General features: G+C 49.4%; 1 protein-coding gene across 2 annotated transcripts in view; it reads right to left on the reverse strand.

Moving 5' to 3' along the window:
- Nucleotides 1-488: 488 nt before the first annotated feature.
- The window catches only part of SEC11A (SEC11 homolog A, signal peptidase complex subunit), a 238851-nt gene continuing 217634 nt past the window's right edge, over nucleotides 489-21705 (reverse strand). For both annotated transcript variants that reach the window (XM_069624750.1, XM_069624751.1), the window contains exon 6: nucleotides 489-1047. In XM_069624750.1, coding sequence (XP_069480851.1) covers nucleotides 997-1047 — 51 coding nt within the window. In that variant the 3' untranslated portion in view covers nucleotides 489-996. The remainder of the gene's footprint in view (nucleotides 1048-21705) is intronic.

The raw sequence follows: 21705 nt of genomic DNA on the forward strand, positions 1-21705 counted from the left end.
CCAAAACATTTTCAGGAATGCAACCGAGACATTGTCTGAAAAGGTCAACTCATTCAAGGCATCTATTCCGAAATGTACAAACCAATGACTGTGGGGCATGTTCGAAAAGAAATCAAAATAACGCAAGGAACTATACCACTTAAGAGGGTTTGTGCAGTGACTCGTCTCAATAACATGCATCAGCAGTGCCCATCTACCACATGTGAAATTCCCATCTAAGGGTTTGATCCCATCATTGTAAAAGGGGGAATTGTGTATGCTGGCATAAAAAGCCTATCATGCAGCAAAATGTTCAATAAAACCCTTCACCAGAGAGGACTGTTTAATTTATTTTCTAATGTTAGAAACATAATTAATTCATAAACACGCAAACAACCTTTACTTTCCTTCAAAGAGTCCCAACTGCTGGGATGGGAGCGCCTCCAGAATTTCTTTCAACAAGCACTGCAGGCTTTAATGGCAGCAAAAAGGAATCGGGGATCCCGGGGCACGATATGTAAATTATTTTATTCAAGTATTTGGGGAAAAATAAAGTGTAAAGTCTTTGAGACCATACTTTGAGACAGCACCGTCGACAGTCAGGAAGTAAAAAAACAAGGCAGATTTAAACATGTCCATAGCTACAGCATTGACTCACAAGAATACTCTCAGGTAGGCACTTCAGGGAAGGGAAGCTGGGCTTCTAATTACAAACACCAAAGGCTTTGGCTTTTAACTTTTAATATAAAACAGTTCACTGATGTACAAAAACCGCTAAACAGTGTCACAGAGGAGTAAGTTTAAATACTGTGATCAGTCTTACAAAAAAAAAAAAAAAAGATACTTGCAGAAATATATTTATAAGTGTGCATAAAAAAAAAACACATAAAACCTGTGCTGACGAAAAGCATTAAAATGTGTGTTCAAGACATTTCACGGGCCATAGCGTTCGTTTGGGCTATGCTCCTTGGCCTGGTGCAGAAATCGCTTCCATTCAGAAGACATGTGCCGAGAAAGTTATTCTCTGTGGACCAGCACAAACAAACCCAGTAGAAAGAGGACGGCATACTGCAAAATGAGACAATACAAAACGTCAGTATTACATTTAGCACAGATAAACAAAGCAAGAGCATACGTTTTAAAATCGTAGCCTTAAAAACAGCTCAAACCCTATGCGGTATTTACATACTTTCAAAAGTACAGAACTCAGACCATGGAAATTCGAAAAACAAAAATTCTAAATTTGTCTGCAGACATGACTGATCAGCCAAAGCAAATGAAGGTAGCCCTGATAGTTTGTCCTCCTAATTTGCGGAATAATAGAACATCCTAATTTCAGAGGCTGTTTTTGAATGCAGTAGCTAGTGGAGGCCAATCAGGGTAGCATCCTATAAGGAATTAAGCAGTGTAATGGAGCAGCAACGTAGCCAATAAATGGATAATTACCATTGGTCATACCAAACAACTCAATCCATGCCCTCAATGGCTCTAGCTAAGGTTTTTTTTCTGGTGTCAGAGGGCCTCAAAACTCCACAATTCTTCCAGGAAAGTTCACAAAATGTATTCTGAATGATCTCCACTGGATTGAAACTGGACTGGGAGTAGCTACACTATTTCTCCCCATCCCGTGGGGCCCCCACTTCCCTGACCCAGATTTTGAGTGGGTACCAATGACTGGTATCCCCCTACTAACTAATACGGAAATAGAATAACCGTGATGGCCTAGGCCATAGCCCTCTCATACTAACTCTAGGAATAAGTAATGGAACCCTATTCTATCGCAAACAAATTAAAGTTATGATGTGGCTTGTCAGTTTCTCATATACTTTCATCTCTTTATTCTTCCTTTTACAGCCCCCCCCCCACTACTCCCTTCTTCCTGCTCACCCAATCACATCTTCGGTCTCTCTGCTGCTTCACCCTTTAGGATCTTCCTCCCCCCTTACTTTCTCTCAGTCTCACCTGAAAAACCTGCTCTACTAACCCTCTGTCCTATCCTCCGCACGTTCTAACATGCACTCTACACCACAACCTCCTGTAAATCCTCAGACCTCTTTCTCCACCTTCAATCCTCTGCCTGGTTTCTTGGTCTGCCATTTCTCCTCTTGGCTTCACCTGAACACCCTTTACCTACTTCTATCCCCACAGGTCTTTTAGACCCGTGAGGTCCTGTTCAACTGTTTCCTCCCACTCGCCATTGGCTCCCATTACCACCTGGCCATTCATCCTGCTCCATCTTCCCGGAGGTCAAGTTACAGGGTCTAACATTTTTAAAACCCCTTCTTAGACCCAGCCACTTTCCAGCAGCTGAGTTTGTCGTGTTGCTGAAGCAGTGTCCCAGCCTCTCTGGCAGCCGGGGTCACCGTCCAGTTGTCCGGGGAGTCCCTGTTCTGGCCTGTGCCATGGTCAGATGATGGGAACGAGACTCTGATGCGCTGTCTCTGTTCCCGCTTGTGGAGTACTCCGTTGGTGCAGAACTGCATTCCTGAGGGGTTAGTCCTGCCGTAGACTAAAGGATTTTTGACAGATCCGAGGCTGCAAGGTATGGTGTAATAGGGAACAAGTTACTTACCTGTAACTGTTGTTCTCCAGCATGGGCCTGGCATGGATTCACATGCTCATGAATATTCCCCGTCGTCAGGCCGGGAATCCTCGGTATAGAAAAAAATCAGTATCAGTTTCGTTTCTGATCTGTCTTTCTCAGTAGTAACCAATCACTGGTCTCGGGGTCATACTGCCCCCAGCCAATGACTGCCCTCTCCCTAAGCCCCTCCCCTGGCAGCCATCCTCAGATTTGGTAGCACGTGAAGTGGCAGTATGACCAAGTGAAGAGCCGCAAAGGGGTAGGCGGGAGGGTTCGCATGTGAATCCATGCCAGACCCATGCTGGAGAACAACAGTTACAGGTAAGTAACTTGTTCCTTCTCCAGCATGGGGTCTGGCATGGATTTGCATGCTCATGAATATAAAATACATAGCAGTATACACATGCACAACCACGGGAGGTGGCACAAGGCTCAATATCAAGCAATACAACAACTCCACATTAAGCAACTCTTACCTCCTCACCAGGCTCACCTTAGGCGAACAGGTTGCGCAGCACTGCCTGGCCGACTCTGGACTCCTCCCTGGAATCCCGGTCGACGCAGTAGAATCTCGTGAAGGTGTGCGTCGACCTCCATGTAGCAGCCCTGCAGACGTCCAGCAGGGGCACACCAGACAGGAACGCCCTAGTAGCAGCGAACGCTCTGGTCGAATGGGCTCTCGGACGGCTGGGTAGCGGTCGGTTTGCCAACCGGTGACAGTGCATGATGCAGCCGGAGAGCCATCTGGAAATGGAAGTCTTCGAGAGAGCCTTCCCTTGATTCACAGGTTCAAAGTTCACAAACAGCTGTGATGTCTTCCGGAAACACTTCGTGCAGTCCACGTAGAACTTCAGCGCTCTAGCCACATCTAGCGAGTGCAGAGTCCTCTCAGCCGGCGACAAAGGCGACGGGAAGAAAACTGGCAACACCAAGGGCTCGTTGAGGTGGAAGTCCGACGGCACCTTGGGCATGAAGGAGGGGTGCGTCCTCAGCACCATCCTCGTGTCATGAAAAGTCAAGTATGGAGGCTTGCAAGACAGGGCCTGGATCTCTCCCACTTGTCGTGCAGAGGTGATGGCCACGAGGATTGCCGTCTTCCACGACAGGAACTTAAACGGCACTGAATGCATAGGCTCGAATGGGGCCCCCATGAGCCTAGTTAGTACCACGTTGAGATCCCACGCCGGGGCAGGGGCCTTCACCGGCGGGAATGATCGGAACAGTCCTTTCATAAATTCCTTCACCAGACGATGAGACCACAAGGACGCCCGTCCTGTAGTTCTATTTAACGTGAGACGGCAGCTAGATGTACCTTGATGGAGGTGTGAGATAGGCCAGCCTTGGCCAAAGACAGTAGGTACGGCAATACTTGAGGGGCCGTGATCCGCAGAGGGTTAATCTTCTGTGCTCGGCACCAGACACAGAACCTCTTCCATTTGTGACCGTAGCACTTGAGAGTCGAGGATGCCCTGGCCTTTGCAAGAACCTCTCTGCAGTCGGCCGGGATGTCGTATCCTCCAAACTCTAGTGCTGCAGGAGCCAGGCCTGCAAGTTCAGTGACTCTGGTTCGTGATGAAGAATGGCGCCTCCTTCTCTGGAGAGAAGATCCGCGTCCGTCGGTAGCTTGACTGGTGTCGACGCTGACAAGTCCAGAAGGTCCGGGAACCAGATCTGCCTCGGCCACGCCGGTGCGACGAAGATCATCCTGCACCGGGACCTCTTGAGCTGGTTGACGAGCCGGAGTAGCAACGGCAACGGCGGGAATGCATAAAGGAACAGGCCGTCCCAGGGGAATGAGAAAGCATCGCCCATGCTCCTCAGTTGGGGAAACCTGCTGGCGAACCTCCGGCACTTGGAGTTCGCCGCCGTCGCGAAGAGATCGATCTGGGGTTCGCCCCATCGTCGGAAGAGTCGGTCCACTTGATCCTGGCGCAGTTCGCACTCGTGGCACGAGCGCAGCTCCCTGCTGAGTGAATCGGCGATGGTGTTTTTTTATCCCTGCCAGATGAAAGGGTACCAGAAACATCACTTGTGCGATGGCCCAATGCCACAGATCCTGGGCTTCCTTGAACAGGGCAGGTGATCTGGTTCCGCCCTGCTTCCGAATGTAAAACATTGTGGTGGTGTTGTCGGTGAAGATCCTCACCACCTTGCCCTTGAGGGACGGAAGGAAGGACCTGAGGACCCAGAACACTGCGCGGCGCTCCAAGATGTTGATGTGGAGAGTCTTCTCCTCCGAGCACCAAAGGCCTCTCGCGTGGAGGCCCCCGGTGTGCGCTCCCCACCCTTCCAGGGAGGCATCCGTCGTCACCGTCACCTGGTGGGCCGGGGCTAGGAAGCCTGTTCCCGCTGTCAGATGAGTGCGGACACCCCACCATCGTATCGCCTGACGGAACGTTTCGTCGAGCGAGATCCTGTCCTCGAAGCTGCCCGTCTGGATCCAGTGGGTGTCGAGGAATTCTTGCAAGGGCCGCATCCGAAGTCTGCAATGGGGCACCAGATAAATGCAGGAGGACATCATTCCGAGGAGGAACTTGATAGACCTCACTTTGGCCACGTCCGTGGCCAGTAGACGTTGCACCTTTCCTAGGATAGTCCTTATCCGTTCCTCAGACGGTGAGGCCCGCCGCGCCACTGTGTCGAGCTGTGCTCCCAGAAACAGGGCGACTTGCGACGGGACCAGGTGGGATTTTGGAAAGTTGATGGAGAACCCCAGGTCCGTGAGCAGCTGGACAGACTTCGCAGTGTGTTCCACGGCAAGCTCCCTTGTCCTTGCCCGTATGAGCCAGTCGTCCAGGTAGGGGTAGACGTGGATCCCCTGCAGGCGCAGCCGCGCCGCCACCGGTGCTAGGCATTTGGTGAACACCGTGGGCGCCGATTTTAATCCGAACGGGAGGGCCTTGAACTGGTAGTGCCGCCCTTTGACCACAAACCTGAGGTACTGTCGGTGCCTCTTTAGAATAGGGATGTGGAAGTAAGCATCCTCCAAATCCAACGACAGGAAATCGCCCTCCTCCAGTTGTCCCAGCACGTGGAGGGTGACCATCCGGAACTTCTGTGCCTTGATGTATTTGTTTAGTCGTCGCAGGTCCAGGATGGGACGCCATCCTCCCGTCTTCTTCCTCACGAGGAAGTATCTGGAGTAAACCCCGAAGCCTCTTTGGGACGAGCTCGATGGCACCTTTCCTGAGCATCGCCCGTACTTCCAACAGCAGTTGAGGGACGTGATTTTCCTTCCTGGCCACGGGAGGAATGCGGGGGCACCTCTTCTGTCCAGCACCCAACGGTCAGTGTGGAGGTGGACTCCCACACGCCGACGAACTTCGTCAGCCGGCCTCCCACCGGGGTGCTTCGGCGGGGGCCCGACCGGACGGACGGTTCAATCCTGCTTGGAGGCCGCTTTGCCTCCTTGACCACCTTGGCGACGACGGCGGGATCCACCTGACTTGCCGCGTCCCCTGTAGGCCTCCTGCGACGAAGACCTTGCCGCTTGACGGTAAGTAGAGGAGCTGCTGCCGGCTCCCTTGGAGGCACCCTGTCTGCCTCCGGAGCTCCGAAAGGACGGCCGTCGCTGTTGGAGAACCCCCAGTGCACGGGCCGTCTCCGTGTCCGTCTTGATCGCCTGAAGGGATTCATCAACAGCCTTGACAAAAAGGTTGTTCCCATTGAAGGGCATTTCCAAAATCTTGGTCTGAACGTCCTGGCGGAAATCCGTCGCCCTGAGCCATCCTCGTCTCAGGGAAATGCTGTTGCCCAACTGACGGAAACTGGTGTCAGCGATGTCCGTAGCCACCGTAATGGCGTGGTCCGAGGCAATCTCACCCTCCTGCAAGATTTCCAGGGCCTCAGCCCTCTTGGCATCCGGAAGGAAGTCCAACAGAGGGGCGATCTTAAACCACAACTCCCTGTCGTAGCGGGCTATGATGGCCAAGGCGTTGGCCGCCTTGATGGTCGTCGCTGCAGATGAGATGACCCGTCGTCCCATCGCATCCAGCTTCCTACCCTCGCCGTCCGGAGGGGAGGTTGAAGTCGAGGTCGATGCCCCCCCCGCTTTCTTCTTGGCCGTCGCCGAGACGTCCGGGGTAGGTTGCGCTCTAAGGCACAAGGGGGCAGCGTCGGGGACCCGGTACTTCTTCTCGTACCGGTCCCTCTTAACAGGAGCCGTGGCAGGGTTCTTGAGGAGGGCGAGCCCCTCATCCCAGATGTCATCAAGAAGCGGTACGGCGAGGACCGTCTTCTTTTAGCCTCGCGCCGCTGGTAAAGGAACCCCTCCTTTTCCTCGGGGCTGAGCTGGAAGAGCTTGGATGCCCTGGAGATCATTGCATGGAAAGATCCAATCTCGTCGGGCGGGGACGCCCGGGCAGGGGGGCGACGGGGGACACGTCCCGTCGTCGCCTCCGTTGTCATCATCCGTACCCGTCGTAGTCGTGTCCATGCCTGTATCATCCCTGTGGGTAGTGGACCGGGGGGGGGGGGGGGCAGAGAAGGCTGCAGAGGTGGGACAGGGGGCCTAGGATGCGTCGTCCTCTTAGGCAGTGGGCTCCCCGAAGGTCCTGGCTCCGGATCCTCCGTCGGGTCTGGCTCAGGCTCCTCCGTCGGGGGAAGGGGCAACCTTGTCCTCATCTCCGAGCATAAGGACTGGATGGCTGAAAAAATGGCCCCCGAGGTGTCCTGCGGCGCCGGAAACGACGGGCGTGAGGGCTCTTGAGGAGCCTCGTCTGCGTCACCGTTGCCCTAGTCGTCGCCCTCGTCAGGATCCCTCCCGATGGGCTGTGTCTCCTCCACGACTTGGATGAGCTCCTCTTCAGAGGTCGTGTCCGTATCCACGACGGCCACCACCGCCTCCCCCCCCTTTTTCCAATGAGAACTTCATGGGGGTCTTCTCGATGGGCCTGAAAGACGACTCCCTCCGCGGTGGCAGGGAGACTCTGGTACCTGAGGGCGCCTCCACTGGTGTAGCCTCCACAGGCTGAGCCAGGGCCGCGGCGACATCCTCAATCGAGGTCCTAGCAGGGTGAATCACGGCCAACGTCACCTTCTGTGCGCCCGGGGCCTTCACCTTCGGGGGAGGGTCCGAGCCTCGCTCCCCCTCTGCCAGAGTCTACGAGATTGACCGGGGCCTCTCCAGAAGCTTCGCCGGGTTCTCGGACTTCCTCTTACCCGAGCCAGAGCGTTGGCTCGTGGTCGATGGCGCCGGGGAGGGTGCGCCCTGCCTGGCAGCCAAGGGCCCGACCGTTTCGGCGCTCGCGGTGCTTAGCCTTTTGTTGGGCCCCTGTCACTGGAGCACCGTCACAGGACTTAGAAGACCGCTCGGACTTCTTCTCGCCTGGCGGGCTCTTACCTTCCAGCCAGTTTGCGAGACAGAGGTGGCGATCCTTCATGGTCCGCTCCGAAATGTTTCCACAAAACGCGCAGTCCTTTCCTTGTGCGTCTTGTCCTCATGGAGACAGTAGAGGCATAACGAATGCTTGTCCTCCTTGAAAGCGTTCTGAAGCTGGCATCCAGGGCAGGTCCTGAATAGCTTCCCGGGCGTCGAGCTCCCTTTCTCCTGGGCCATGTCCGGGGTAGGCCTCGGAACTTCTGGAATCCTCCAAAAGCGTAACTCGACGAAATCTTCACCCTTGAGGGGCGTAGAAAACTCTGAAACGGATCCCCGTTGATCGGAAGTAGAAACGGTGGAGCTTGAGGCTCTTTTAACTGAAAAAATGAGAAAGACTCCTGAAAAAAGCGCAAAAACGCAGCAAAAGCTCGAGAGCTAAGCACGAGGACTCCCAACACTTGAACGTGCGGTAAAAATCTGAAGATGGCTGCCAGGGGAGGGGCTTAGGGAGAGGGCAGTCATTGGCTGGGGGCAGAATGACCCAGAGACCAGTGATTGGTTACTACTGAGAAAGACAGATCAGAAACGAAACTGATACTGATTTTTTCTATACTGAGGATTCCCGGCCTGACGACGGGGAATATTCATGAGCATGTGAATCCATGCCAGACCCCATGCTGGAGAAATAGCGGTACAAAGTTCACAGGTATTCCGGCCACAAAGAGTGTGTACAAGGACTCAGTCATCCCACCTCTGGGATACGATGGGCTCCGGCATACACTCAGTTAGGCTGCTTACACTAAGTCGTGAGGGACCCCTGTACCCCCAGATATGGTCAAGACCCTGATCCTGTCAAACTGGTTCAAGATAAATCTAACTTTTTAAAATAATTTGTAAACGTATAATTTTTAAGGAACCAAATGGTACACACATATTGATAAATGATTAACAGCAAAATCATTTACCATTAGACCGCTGATCATATTTTGCACAGGCAAAGCACAGCTCTCACCACCACTTATATAAGCGTGGTCACCAGGTGGTTACTGTGAGAAAGTGTAATGACAAACTCAGTCTAAAACCTGAAGGAGTGCGAGGCAAAACAATATGTATTCTTTTAGCATTGTGGTTAGCAATAGGTGCTCTGAAGGATCCATCATTTGGAGAAGTATGATCCTCCAAAAGATAAGCCCCTGCACCCTCATCCATTTAATAATCTCTTTTGGGTGTAATTTTTCTTTGATCATGGCGGCTTCACAAGGAGGTGCCCTAAGCGCCGAGTGACACTAGTCTCCAATTGTGGTCCAATGCAATGTGCAAGTTAACTCCCATGCTAATATGATGTATCAGATTTGTAAACATTTACTATAAACCATACGGTGCTGTAAAAAGCAGTAAGGTGAGCAAATGTCTATGGTTCGGGGAATGAGTTCTCAGTACAGCTAGGACACATTCTTGGGTAGTAAGAAAACCCTCAGGGTTCTCACACAAGTCGTCCCTGGGAATCCAATGCTCAGGCGGCCAGGAAAGGGCCATCCATGGCTCTTGGATTCCAACCCTGGGTGGACCAGCGAGGGAGGATCACCTGGGCAGGGGGTCTGAGGATTGCAGGGAGGGCATCCCCAGGAGAGACATTGTTTTCCCCTTTCTTGCCCCAATCCATCCTACCCACGCTGGTTGTTCATGGGATATTGTCACCAGAGTCCCACCCCCCCCCCCCCGAACCTTCCCTCAAAAAAAGGGAAGATAAAATATCCTGGAAGAACAAACCTTTTTAAAATTCTTGACACCAACAGTGTCCTTCCTTCCTCAAGACCCATTATTCAAGGTCCAAGTAAGCGAAGGAAAAGAGTTAAGTACATGAGATCAGGTGAGAAGAAAGATCAAGCACAACAGAGACAGGACTGGGATGATAATATTCATTCATCTGTTACCCATCTAGACCACAGGGAATAATACCATCAAGACCGATGCCTGTATAATAAAATAGATAGAATACTCTACCATAAGGGGAAGCTTTGTGGAAGCTATCTCGTTAAATAAGAACAAGGCTAGAGGATGCTGTCAATCTCCCAATAGTATTCAAGCAGATGGACATTACCATCAAGCTAATCCCCTACAATCTCATTCTACCTCAAAATCCTTTTCCTCAGCTTTCAGGGGGCATTTCCAAACTCATACCACCACACCCTCCCAATTTCCAACAAATACTGGGATGATGAAGAGGCAAATGGGAGTAATGATGATTACCCATAGGCATAACATGGGGAAAGTAAGGGCAACCTACTTTAGAGAAAAAACTGTCCCATTATTAGAGTCAGGCATTTGTAAGTAACAATTAACACCTGAATCCACTTGACTGTGTTTAGCTACGAAAGGTGTGACTTCTCACATGTGAATGAGCGAGCTGGAGAGGTATTTTGGCTCACAGAAGTCACGAAGCTGGGAGTTGCAGGATGGAGGATCCGGAGGAGAGCGGCGTGCTGCAACACTCGCCTGGTGTGTAAGAAGGGCTGCTGCGTGGCTGGGGAGCCGTGTCTCTTGAGAAAGAGAGAGGAAGAGAGAGGAAGAGAGAGGAAGAGAGAGGAAGAGAGAGGAAGAGAGAAAGAGAGAAAGAGAGAAAGAGAGAAAGAGAGAGAAAGAGAGAGAAAGAGAGAGAAAGAGAGAGAGAAAGAGAGAGAAAGAGAGAGAAAGAGAGAGAAAGAGAGAGAAAGAGAGAGAAAGAGAGAGAAAGAGAGAGAAAGAGAGAGAAAGAGAGAGAAAGAGAGAGAAAGAGATAGAGAGGAAGCGAGAGAAACAGCTGGGACCATGCTGGCAGAGTATGAAATTGCTCGTTCCCTAGGGCGTCTGCCGGGCCTAAGGGTATCCGAGGGGCAGGTGGGGGAGACCCAGATCTCGACCCAAAAAATCCAGAGAGACCTGGTGAGTTTCGCAAAGAGAAACTCAGAAGCGTGTGGGTGGCTGGAGCAGGGCAGGGAGGAAAAAGCAACCAAACAGCACCTAGCGGAAAACAAGGAGGACAATTTTAAGAAAAAGTGGAAAGGGAAAGCGAGTGAAAGTAACAGAAAAAGAAAGTGTTTGCGAGCGGCTAGAGAAATAAAAGACAGAAAGCAAATAGATTTCAAAGAAAGGGCAAACGGCCCGAATGCAAAGTTGGAGAGGCCCGAAGCAATGCAAGAGGAAAGAGCGAGAGCGCATGATAAAGTCAAGAGGGCAAGAAGCCTGAAAGTAAAGTAAGGAAAGTGACAGATTAAGGTGCAAGGACACACGCCAAAGGAAAGAAAGTGCAAGTGTGCACGATCAAAGGCAGGAGTGAGTGAAATAGAAGGGTGCATGATTAAGCAGGAAGGCGCAACAGGCACAGCCGTAGTAAAGAGTGGAAAAGAACAGCGCAAGTGTGCACATCAAAGTGAAAGGAATAAAAGCCAATGCAAGTATGCACGATAAACAACTGAAGATAAAAGGTACCAAGGAAAGCGAGATTAAGAAATCGAGAGGGGCAAAGAGAGTGGTCACGCTAAGGAAAAGCAAAGAGCATAACGTTTTCGAAAGCCTCCGATTCTACCCCATGAGAGGATTTTATGTAAGAAAAGCTGTAAAAAGAGGAAAAGGCATATCCTGACCAGCATATGTTGTTGTGTGCTGAAAGCTGGAAGGGACCCGAGTTTGGGGAAGAGAACCCGAAGAGGCCCGGGCCAAGTTGGAGACTTATTGGTTTGCTATAGTGTTGAAAGGACTGCAGCTTGGGGAAGGGAACCCCATAGAAGAACAAGTTACTTACCAACTGTAACGTTCTTTCGATTGGATGTTCCTCATCTTAGATATATCCTTACCTTCAGCTTTGCTGCTTCGGAAATTCTCTCTCTCCACACCAGAGGGCGCTCCCCTCGAGGCGATGTCCCTCGGCGGTATCCGTCAAGCACCGACGTCATCCGTTGTATAAATGCCTCAAGCGCGCCCGTTGGCCTCAGTTCTGTTTCGTGTATCAGAGCCCATGGATTATAGTTAAAGGCGTGCTTCTTTTGACCCAAGCCTTGAAAGAAATTAGAGTGTAAAGCACATACACTGTACTGCGGGATAGGATGGGAGGGTCGATGGAGAATACGTGGGAGGAACATACAATCGAAAGAACATTACAGTTGGTAAGTAACTTGTTCTTCAAATGGATTGTGTCCTCCCATGTATTCCTCATCTTAGATAGACTCCCAAAGCAGTTTTGTATTGGAGGTGGTAGTACAGACATTTTTTAGTCATGTACCGAATGGAGTACAGATTTAGCAAATAGACCTCCTTGAGAGGTAGTTGAGTCCAGAGCATAATGTTTTATGAAAGTATGCATGGAGGACCATGTGGCTGCTGCACAAATATCTTGTACAGGAACACCCTTTTTAAGTGCTGTTGAAGTTGCCATGCCCGTAGTTGAATGAGCTATTAATCCCTCAGGGAGATCTTTTCCAGCTAGCCTAGAACAGTTATGGCTAAGATTATTCATCTTGATAATGTTTGTTTGGTTACTACTAGTCCTAATTTACGGCCAGTGTATCCCACAAACAGTTGGTCACACTGACATATTTTTGACAATCTTGAAATGTAAAAGCTAAGAGCCCTTCTAGGATCTAATCTATATAGTCTTTCCTCTTCCTTACTTGTGTGAGGAGAATGGTAGAAAGTAGGTAGTATTATTTTCTGTGACAGGTGAAAGTGAGACGATTTTTGGCAAGAAAGAAGGTTTGACTCTAAGGACAACTTTATCTTTATAAAAGGCGGTGTGAGGAGGACCACTAGAAAGTGCCTGCAACTCACTTACCCTGCGGGCTGATGTCAATGCAATTAGAAGTATTGTTTTCAGAGTAAGAAGCCTTAATGGGCAGGAATGTAAAGGCTCAAATGGTACACATGTCAGAAACGTTAGTACCAAGTTTAAATCCCACACAGGAACTTGAAAAGGTATTGGTGGAAATACATTGTTTAAACCTTTTAAAAATTGTATTAAAAAAGGTATCTTAAAGTAAGATTCTTCTTCTGATGAACGCTTGAAGATAGATAACGCTGCTAAGTATCCTTTTATCGTACCAACTTGGAGCCCCAGATTAGCCAAATGTAACAGAAAAGATAATACTGTTGGAATATTACATTGAAAAGGGTCCACATCCTTATCCCTGCACCAGTTACTGAACTTGTTCCAACGACACCGGTACAGAGATTTAGTTGCTGGCCTTCTGGCCGAAAGCAAAATCTCCATATCATCATCCGGAAGGTCCCAATCCTTGTATCTCAACCTCTCAGAAGCCATGAGTGAAGGTGGAGTATGTTGACCTCTGGGTGGAGAACGTGACTTCCCTCTTGCGAGAGAAGATCCTCTCTTTTTGGAAGACGTATTGGAGGGCAGATGGACATGTCGAGAAGGTCCGGGTACCACTTTCTCCTGGCCCAATCCGGGGCAATTAGGATCATGGTCTTCCTGAACTTTCTCAACCTCCTGATTACTTGAGGGATTACAGGGACTGAAGGGAACGCATACAGAAGAGGAACCTCCCACTCCACTACAAGTGCATCTCCTAGAGCTCCTCTCGGGGGAAATTCCCTGGAGCAGTACAGTTCGCACTTCCTGTTGACAATGGTCACGAACAGATCCACTTGAGGGGTTCTCCAAAGGGTGAAGATCTCTTGAAGGACTTCCTGAGCTAGTTCCCACTCGTGGAAGACTGTGCTCTGCCTGCTCAGAGCATCTGCCGCTGTGTTTTGCTCTCCTGCTAGGTGAATGGCAGACAGAGATCCCTTCGTGTATTGCCCAGAACCAGAGCTGCATTGCCTCTCTGCACAGTGGTAGTGACCCTACTCCTCCTCTCTTGTTGAGGTAGTACATGGCCACTGTTTTGTCCGTCATTATCAGGACATTCTTTCCCCGTACAGATGGCAGGAAGGCCTTCAGTGCTAGTCTGATTGCCCTCGGCTCTAATAGGTTGATGTGTAGTCTGGACTCCGATGGAGACCAATGACCGCTGATTGTCAACTCGTTGGTGTGAGCTCCCCACCCCGTGAGGCGTCTGTTACTACTGTTCTATCAGGCCATTGGTTGGCAAAAAAATTATTCCTTGAGGATATGTTCCTTGCAAGCCCACCATTGTTGATCCTGTGCTAGCCTGGTTGGAACTTGTAAAAGATCTGTCATTTCCCCTGAAAATTGGGACCATTGAGTTCTGAGGGCCCATAGAAGGGATCTCATTCTCAACCTGGCTTCTGGCACCAGAAAAATGCAGGATGCCATGAGACCGAGCAACCTGAGAAATTCGAAGGCTGGTAGATACTGGGCATTCTGGAATTTTGTTACCATCCGCAGAATGTGGTGAGCTCTCTTCGGGAGGCGAGGCTTTGCCCAAACAAGTATCCACGACTGCTCCTATAAACTGGAGCTTCTGTGATGGTACCATGTTTGACTTTAAATTCAGAGAAAACCCTAGTTTGTGAAGGAAGTGGCAAGTCTTGGATAGATGATCCTGGGCTTGTTCTGGAGAACGTGCCCTGATCAGTCAATCGTCCAAATAGGGGTAGATGCGAATCCCGCCTCTTCTGAGACTCGCTGCCACTACCGCCATCAACTTGGTGAAAACTCTTGGGGAGGAGGTCAACCCGAATGGCAGAACTCTAAACTGATAGTGAGAATTGCCAATCGCAAACCTCAGGTACTTTCTGTTCTTGAGATGGATTGGCACATGAAAGTAAGCATCCTGAAGGTCCAATGATACCAACCAGTCTTGAAGTTGGAGAGCCTTAAGGATCTGAGAAAGAGTGACCATCTTTAACTTGTCCTTCCTGAGGAACTTGTTCAAGTTTCTCAAGTCCAAGATGGGTCTCAATCCTCCGCCTTTTTTTGGTATGAGGAATGAGGAAATATGGGGAATACCAACCCTTGTTCCTCTCCGCTACAGGTACATGTTCTATTGCACCTTTCTGTAGCATGGTTAAAACTTCCTGCAACAGGAGCGTGTCTGGATTTTTGGTAGAGTTGTATCCCGGTGAGTGATTCTGAGGTTTCTTTTGAAAAGGAAGGCAGTAACGTTGGGATGCTGTTTCCATAGCCCAAGCATCTGAGGTAATGCCCTGCCATTCCTGCAGATGTGAGATTCTGCCTCCCACTGGGGTCTTGTGGATCAAAACCTCAGAGGTTTTGCGGCAGCTGCTGAAGGGACAGATGCTGCTGCTGGGGCAGATCTAGCACCTTTCTCGCCCCAGAGGAAATCGCCTTTGTCCTCTTTGACTGGCCTGTCCCCTTCCTCTCCCAAATGAGTAAAAATGAAAAGGACGACCCCTCCAGGAAGATGAGCCTGTGTAGGGGCGTTGTTGAGGTTGTCTCATAGCGGCACAGTGATTTTGCCGCTGCCTTGGAGGTCTGCAGCTTTTCTAAACTTTCATCTGCTTTGCTTCCAAACAACCTCGAGCCGTCAAATGGCATATTAAGAAGTCTAGATTGAACATGTGGTGCAAAACCTGACTTTCTTAGCCATGCAAATCTGCGTAGCACTGCGCTAGATGCCATGGACCTGCTGATACTGTCAGCTGTGTCCAAACCTGCTTGAAGGCATTCCCCCCCCGAAGCCTCCTTGCCATCCTTTACTATGGATAGGAAACCATCACGTTCCTCTCCTTCTGGGATGTGTTGAGCTTCCGCTGACATGCAGTCCCACAGGGTATATTTGAATCTCGTCAGAGTGCAAGATACATTTGTGGATTTTAGAGCCATGCTCCCTGATGTAAAAACCTTTTTAGACCATGCATCAATCTTTTTATCATCCCTATCAGGGGGAATTGTAGGGTATGCAGCATTTTTAGTTGATGTGGCTGCTTGAACTACCAGGCTTTCTGGAGATGGGTGCTTACAAGTTTTCTGGATCAGAATTACAGGGTCTATATTATTTCTTTATTTACTGCTGGAATGGTTTCAGGTTTTTGCCAAGCAGCATTTACTCTCCTTTCTAAGGCAATATGGAAGGGAAGTATTGGGTCTGGCTGAAGTCCTCCCGATAGGATATCCGTCATGTCATCATCCTGATATATAGGTGAGTTTCTACCCCATTCCATAAATTCTGTAACTCTATTCATTAGTTTTGTAAACTCGTAGTCAGGGGATGTATCTAGTCAACTTGCAGATTGTAAACATTCATAAAGGTCTTGCATTTTAGATTGAGGATTAAGTCCTTCCTCAGGGACTTCTCTTGTACCATATTTCACCCCAGCCGATGAAACCTCTGGTTCATCTTCTTCATCCTCCTCATTTCCTGATGACATTTCTCCATATATAGATGACATGGTTTGGAAAAAATCATGTCTGCTCTCTGGGTGAAACACCTTTTCAGGTATAGGTTAACATTGGTGTTGATTTCACCACTGTAATTGATGTCGACATCGACGGAAGCGTCGATGTTGTGGCTATTACCTTCAATGTCAAGGTATTCTTCGATGATTTCGAAGGAGCTATGAATGTCGTTGAAGGAGTCTTCGAGACCATCAACGCCGTTGAAGGAGTCTTCGAAGCCGTCGACAGTGTACTCGACGCAACTTTTTTCGGTTGGGTCGTTGACCCCTTATACTCGACAGCCTTTGATGGAGGCTTTGAAGCTGTTTTCGTCGAGGCCTTCCATGACGTATCGAAGTCTAAGGTCCTTTTCTTAAGGTCTGCCTCCTGTTTATGCACTGGAAGGCTTTTCTTTTTAGGTGTTTGGGAAGAATCCCTCAAAGATACCCTCGACAATTTGTCGGATTTCCTAGTCTTAGACCGCCCCGCCACTTTTTGTGCGTAGAGGCATGGTCATCAGACATTTTTGAGGGGGCCTGGGCCGCATTCTCAAAAATTTTCATAATCAATGCTTTAAACGCTTCCCACTTTTTAGGGGAGTCATGCTTTGTTGGACATGTAATAACTTCCTCTGATGTAGTCGAGGAAGAGGGAGACCGGTGTCTTTTCTCCGCTTTTTTTTAGAAGAAGAGGACTTTATCTACTCCTCGACCTGGATTTTTTATGGCGTTTTGCCGAAGAGTCAGCCGAGTCTTTCTTCCCTCTCGATGAAAACTTCGAGGATTCCTCCCCCACCGCCAGTTTACCTCTTCTTTCTTTTAAGGCCTTATGGGGGTCATTGACTGACAGGAACCTCAGTCAATTCGATGGTCGGAACCGAGGCACCAGAGGCAATTACGATGAGGGTCGGTCAGCAACATTTTTCTCCCACACCTTTGGCATTTCTTAAAACCAGTTTTCGGTGTGGGCGGGTTCGAAGGAGACAACATAATTTGTTAGAACTGAAGTGCCGTTTTATCACAATCCAAAGCAAGGCTAACGGAAAAACGGAACTGAAGCCAACGGGCGCGCTCGAGGCATTTACACAACAGATGACGTTGGTGCTCGACGGATACCACCGAGGGACATAGACGCTGTCGCCTCGAGGGGAGCGCCCTCTGTTGGAGAGAGAAAACATTTCCGAAGCAGCACAGCTGAAGGTAAGGATATATCTAAGATGAGGAATATGTGGGAGGACACAATCCATATGAACTCAGACATAAGTATTTGAATTCACTGCAAGGTCCCTGTGGCGAAGGTCTTGCAGGCAACCCTCTGAGCTAATGTTTGATGAGCTTAAAACCACACCTGACAAGAAAGCCACTGGAAACCAACCCTGGTTTCCGATTTTTCTGTTGAACCACTACTTTCCATTTTTGAAAAAAGACCCCTCCTCTAACCCCACCTACCCAACACTTTTTGTATAGAGTGAGGGCAAGAATAGGTTTAGACAGACTTTTCATTTTGACTTTCAGACATAGTCAGCCCTTTAAAGCATAATTTCAAGGAAACATCCCTTTAGAGTTAGGACTAGTTGGGTATTACAGCAACCCTGAAACTTTAAATAAAGGCTTTGAAATGTTACCTTCCGAGTCTGTGTCACTCTTGTCACTATGCCTGTCTCACAGTAGCCACATCCAACGTCGTCTCCCTTTATCTCTTCTAAAATAGGGGGATTGGATTGAAGTTGGATAAGGTTGAGTTGGAGAAGGTCTTTTGGTTAAAAAGGAAAATGTCCAAGCTAGAACTTTTGGTTCAAAATTAAGCTTTTCCCCTGTGACAAGGAGCTATAAGAAATGCCTGAGCGCTGTCCAGACTAGAAGACAAAAAAATAAAAAAAAAAAAAAAAAAAAAAGAAGAAGAAGGACAGGACAATTGTAAATTCCAGGACACACAATAGGCCACAATGCAGATATGGAGTCGAAGTATTCGATCAAAAAAGCTTGGCTCTAGAAAAGATGACCTTTATAGCTAAGGGTCAATATAAATCTATTGATCCACAATCCTGGTTAGTATGCAGCTTCCTCTCGTACACAAGTTCTTTTACAACAAAATCAGTCTCACCTAAACACTATTTCATACATTTAAGTAGTCATTCTTATACACCATTATCATGAGCAGAAAAGGCTGCATGCCAAATCAGACAGAAGTAGGCGATTGACCGTCCCAATTCCATTGCCAGCAAGACCCTACAAAGGATGTGGGAGCATCCTCCATAGTGCCCTTCACAGCAAACTAGGGCCAGCACTGTGGCAGTCGAGGATTAGCGGTCATGCGAGTGAATGATGCACACACTGCTTGCACACATCCCAAAATGCGATCCAGATGTTTGCATAGTAGCACAGTTGCATGGGTGGAAGTCCCTGAAGTTGGAACTGGCTGGCTTGCACCCAATCAGCAAAGTTGGTCACAAACATCAGCAGTTTCCGGTTTTACAATTTGAAATGGACATAAGCTAGAAAATCGTTAGAAACTTAAAGAGACTCTTCAAGAAATGTAGGTGTACTGCTACAATTAATGCTACACGGGGGATTCATTTAATGGGTACTTCAGTTTCACGCTAAGCAGCACCTATTCACGGACATTGCAAATTTCAGAGTGTCTAATACAGCAAAAGTAACGACAAACTCTTTTCATAGTTTTCTTAAATTCAACTAACTTGTGTCAGAAATGTGGCAAGCACACCAATGTAACAGTGATGTTAATGGGACATACTGCAATGCTCCAGATGTTAACGATTAAACATGGTTTATGAAAAGAAAGCGCATGATAGTCAATGCTCCAAGTCTTCAGTGCAGATAATGGGAGGATTGTTTTGCTTCAAGAGAATCTCTGAGGGGACAATTCTAGGTATTTAGGACTGTCATTACTTAGGGAGTTGGCTTTGAGGGGAGCCTTAATGGTAAGGTACATGGTGCAAAGTAGGCGAAAAAGGATTGACATCCCAGTTGGGTGTGGGGGGGGTCACAAAACCAACTGTGTACAATGTCAGCATGTCGACATCTTTCTTCGAGCCTGTAGAAACATTTCAGCCTATCAAAATCACAGCCCTCCCCCCCATCTAGTCAATAGCACAGATCAAATTGGCTTTGAAACACATGGATGAACATATAGGTCTGAGAATTAGGTCAATCGAACAAGCCACATTCAACCTAGTAAAAGAGAGCAATCTTGTAGCCAGTGTATCCTCAAAAAGGGTACCCTTGTTGAAGAAGGCTTAAGGGAGCTATGTGATATCAACACCCCTCATTGGTTGCATCTCCCCGATGCATAGAATAATGTCAAATTTATGGAAAGATGCTATTGCTGAAGAAGCAGCAAAGAGCCAGTGTATGGATTTGGCCAAACAGAGTAACTAGGCAAATGCCACTATAGGCAATCTGGCAAATATGAAGACTTTCTTTGGAGTATTAAAGCAAAACCATGCTAGAGCATTACACATCTTAGATTAAACCTTTTACACACAGAATTCCTTGTGGGAAAATTATCAGGTAGGAATCGTCTTGGTGGTCTAGGCCTGCTTGGTCTTGACCGATTGAAACAGCCCTACATTAGGTACTGTTTTACCTGGCCTGTAAAAGAAAAGGGTGGGAACTGTGGCTCTTCTCAGACATTTTAGGCAGCGCAGGCGGCTCTATTTGTTACATACATGTGAACACATGGGTACAACCTCTTAATCTCTCAAAGTCGACTTCAAAAAAGTCAGGCGCCTTAAAAAGATTATTAGTACCAGGCAAGGGCGCAATCAGAATGAAAGAGCCATTCTGATTGGCCCTCGCCGAGTCATTACCATGCCGGGAATCCCTCCGTCGGGATTCCAAGGCCTTTGTCCCTGGCGGGGGGCGTGGCAGCCCCTCAGCCAATGAGGAGTCTCGAAGCAGGGACCCACTCCGAGCCTCCCCAAGGCTAAGAGGCTACCTTCGCCCCCCGCCGGGGACACAGGTAAGGCTTTTTTTTCCTTCCCTCCTCCCTGCTCCCTGCTCCCTCCCCACCCCACTTACCTTCTATGCCTTGGTCACCAGCGGGGGACGATGAAAGCCTCCAGCCGTGTGAAGACTCTGAGCGGGGCAGATCCCTGCTCCGAGCCTCCACACGGCTGGAGACTTCCATCGTCCCCCGCCGGGGAACCCAGGTATGTTTTTTTTTCCCCTTTCCCCTCCCTTCCGCCCTCCCAACCCCACTTACCTTCTTTTTTTTCTGGAGCGGACGCGCTGGAAACACTTCCGTTTCCTGCGCGTCCACTCCGGAAGGCCGCCATGGAAAGGGAAAACTGACTCCGTTTTCCCTTTCCATGGCGGGCATTTTCTTTGACATCAATTTTTTTTCCCCGAAACGCACGCAGTTTTTGCGGGCCGGGGTACTAATAGCTATATGCCCCTCGTGGGGGGGGGCATTACCTGAGTCGGTAATGCCCCCGCCGCTCAGGGCATATTGCTTAATTAGTACCCGGCGAGAGTCAAGCAGAATGCAACACGCATTCCTATTGGCTCTTTTCGGGTCCTTACCCGGCCGAGAATCCTTCGATTCTCGGCCGGGATTCCAGCGGCCTTGTCCTCGGCGGGGGGGCGTGGCAACACCTCATGTACAAGGAGGAGGCTCAAAGCGGGGACATCCCTGCTCCGAGCCTCCCCACGGCTGAGAGGCTGTCTTCGCTCCCCGCTGGGGACTCGGGTAAGCTTTTTTTTGTTCCCTTCCTTCCCTCCCTCCTCACTACCCCACCCCACTTACCTTCTTGCTCCTGCGTCCCTGGTGGGGGACAATCACAGCCACCAGCAGTGTGGAGACTCTATGCCTCCACACAGCTGGAGGCTTCCATCGTCCCCTGCTGGGGACGCAGGTACTTTTTGTTTTCCTCCACCCCCTTTCCCTCCCTCCCGCCCTCCCAACCCCACTTACCTTCTGCTTTTTTTTTTTTTTTTTCGGGAGCGGACGCGCTGGGAACACTTGTGTTCCTAGCGCGTCTGCTCCCGAAGGCCGCCATGGAAAGAGGAAACAGACTCCCGTTTTTCCCTTTCCCGGCGGTCATTTTCTTTGTCGTCTTTTTTTTTTCTGTCCCGACACGCTGCAGCTTTTCGGGACAGAAAAAAATGCTTTTAGTGCCCCGGTCACGCATATATTGCGGGCCGGGGTACTAATAGCAATATGACCCTCGCGGCGGGGGCATTACCGACTCAGGGCGGCGGCAGCACACAGATGCGAACGTCAAATCAGTAGGCAAATACATGGTTCCTGCTCCAAGTTGCAGGGCGGAAACAGCATGTGTATGCAAAAATTAATTGGGAAGCATTATGAAGCTTGGAGGAGAGGAGGGTGAGGAAATGAGGGGCAAGAAAGGGGTTTGGTGAGCACAGAGCATCACAGGCGACCAGGGGAGGGGGGCACAGCATCACTGGCAACTGGGAGGGGTGGGGGGCACACAGCATCACAGGCGACCAGGAGGGGCGGGAGGGGGGAAAGCATCACAGGCAACCAGGGTGGGAGGGGGGGCAC

The sequence above is a fragment of the Ambystoma mexicanum genome, chromosome 11 (genome assembly GCF_040938575.1).
Source record: "Ambystoma mexicanum isolate Mex_15411 chromosome 11, UKY_AmexF1_1, whole genome shotgun sequence".
Lineage (NCBI taxonomy): Eukaryota > Metazoa > Chordata > Amphibia > Caudata > Ambystomatidae > Ambystoma > Ambystoma mexicanum.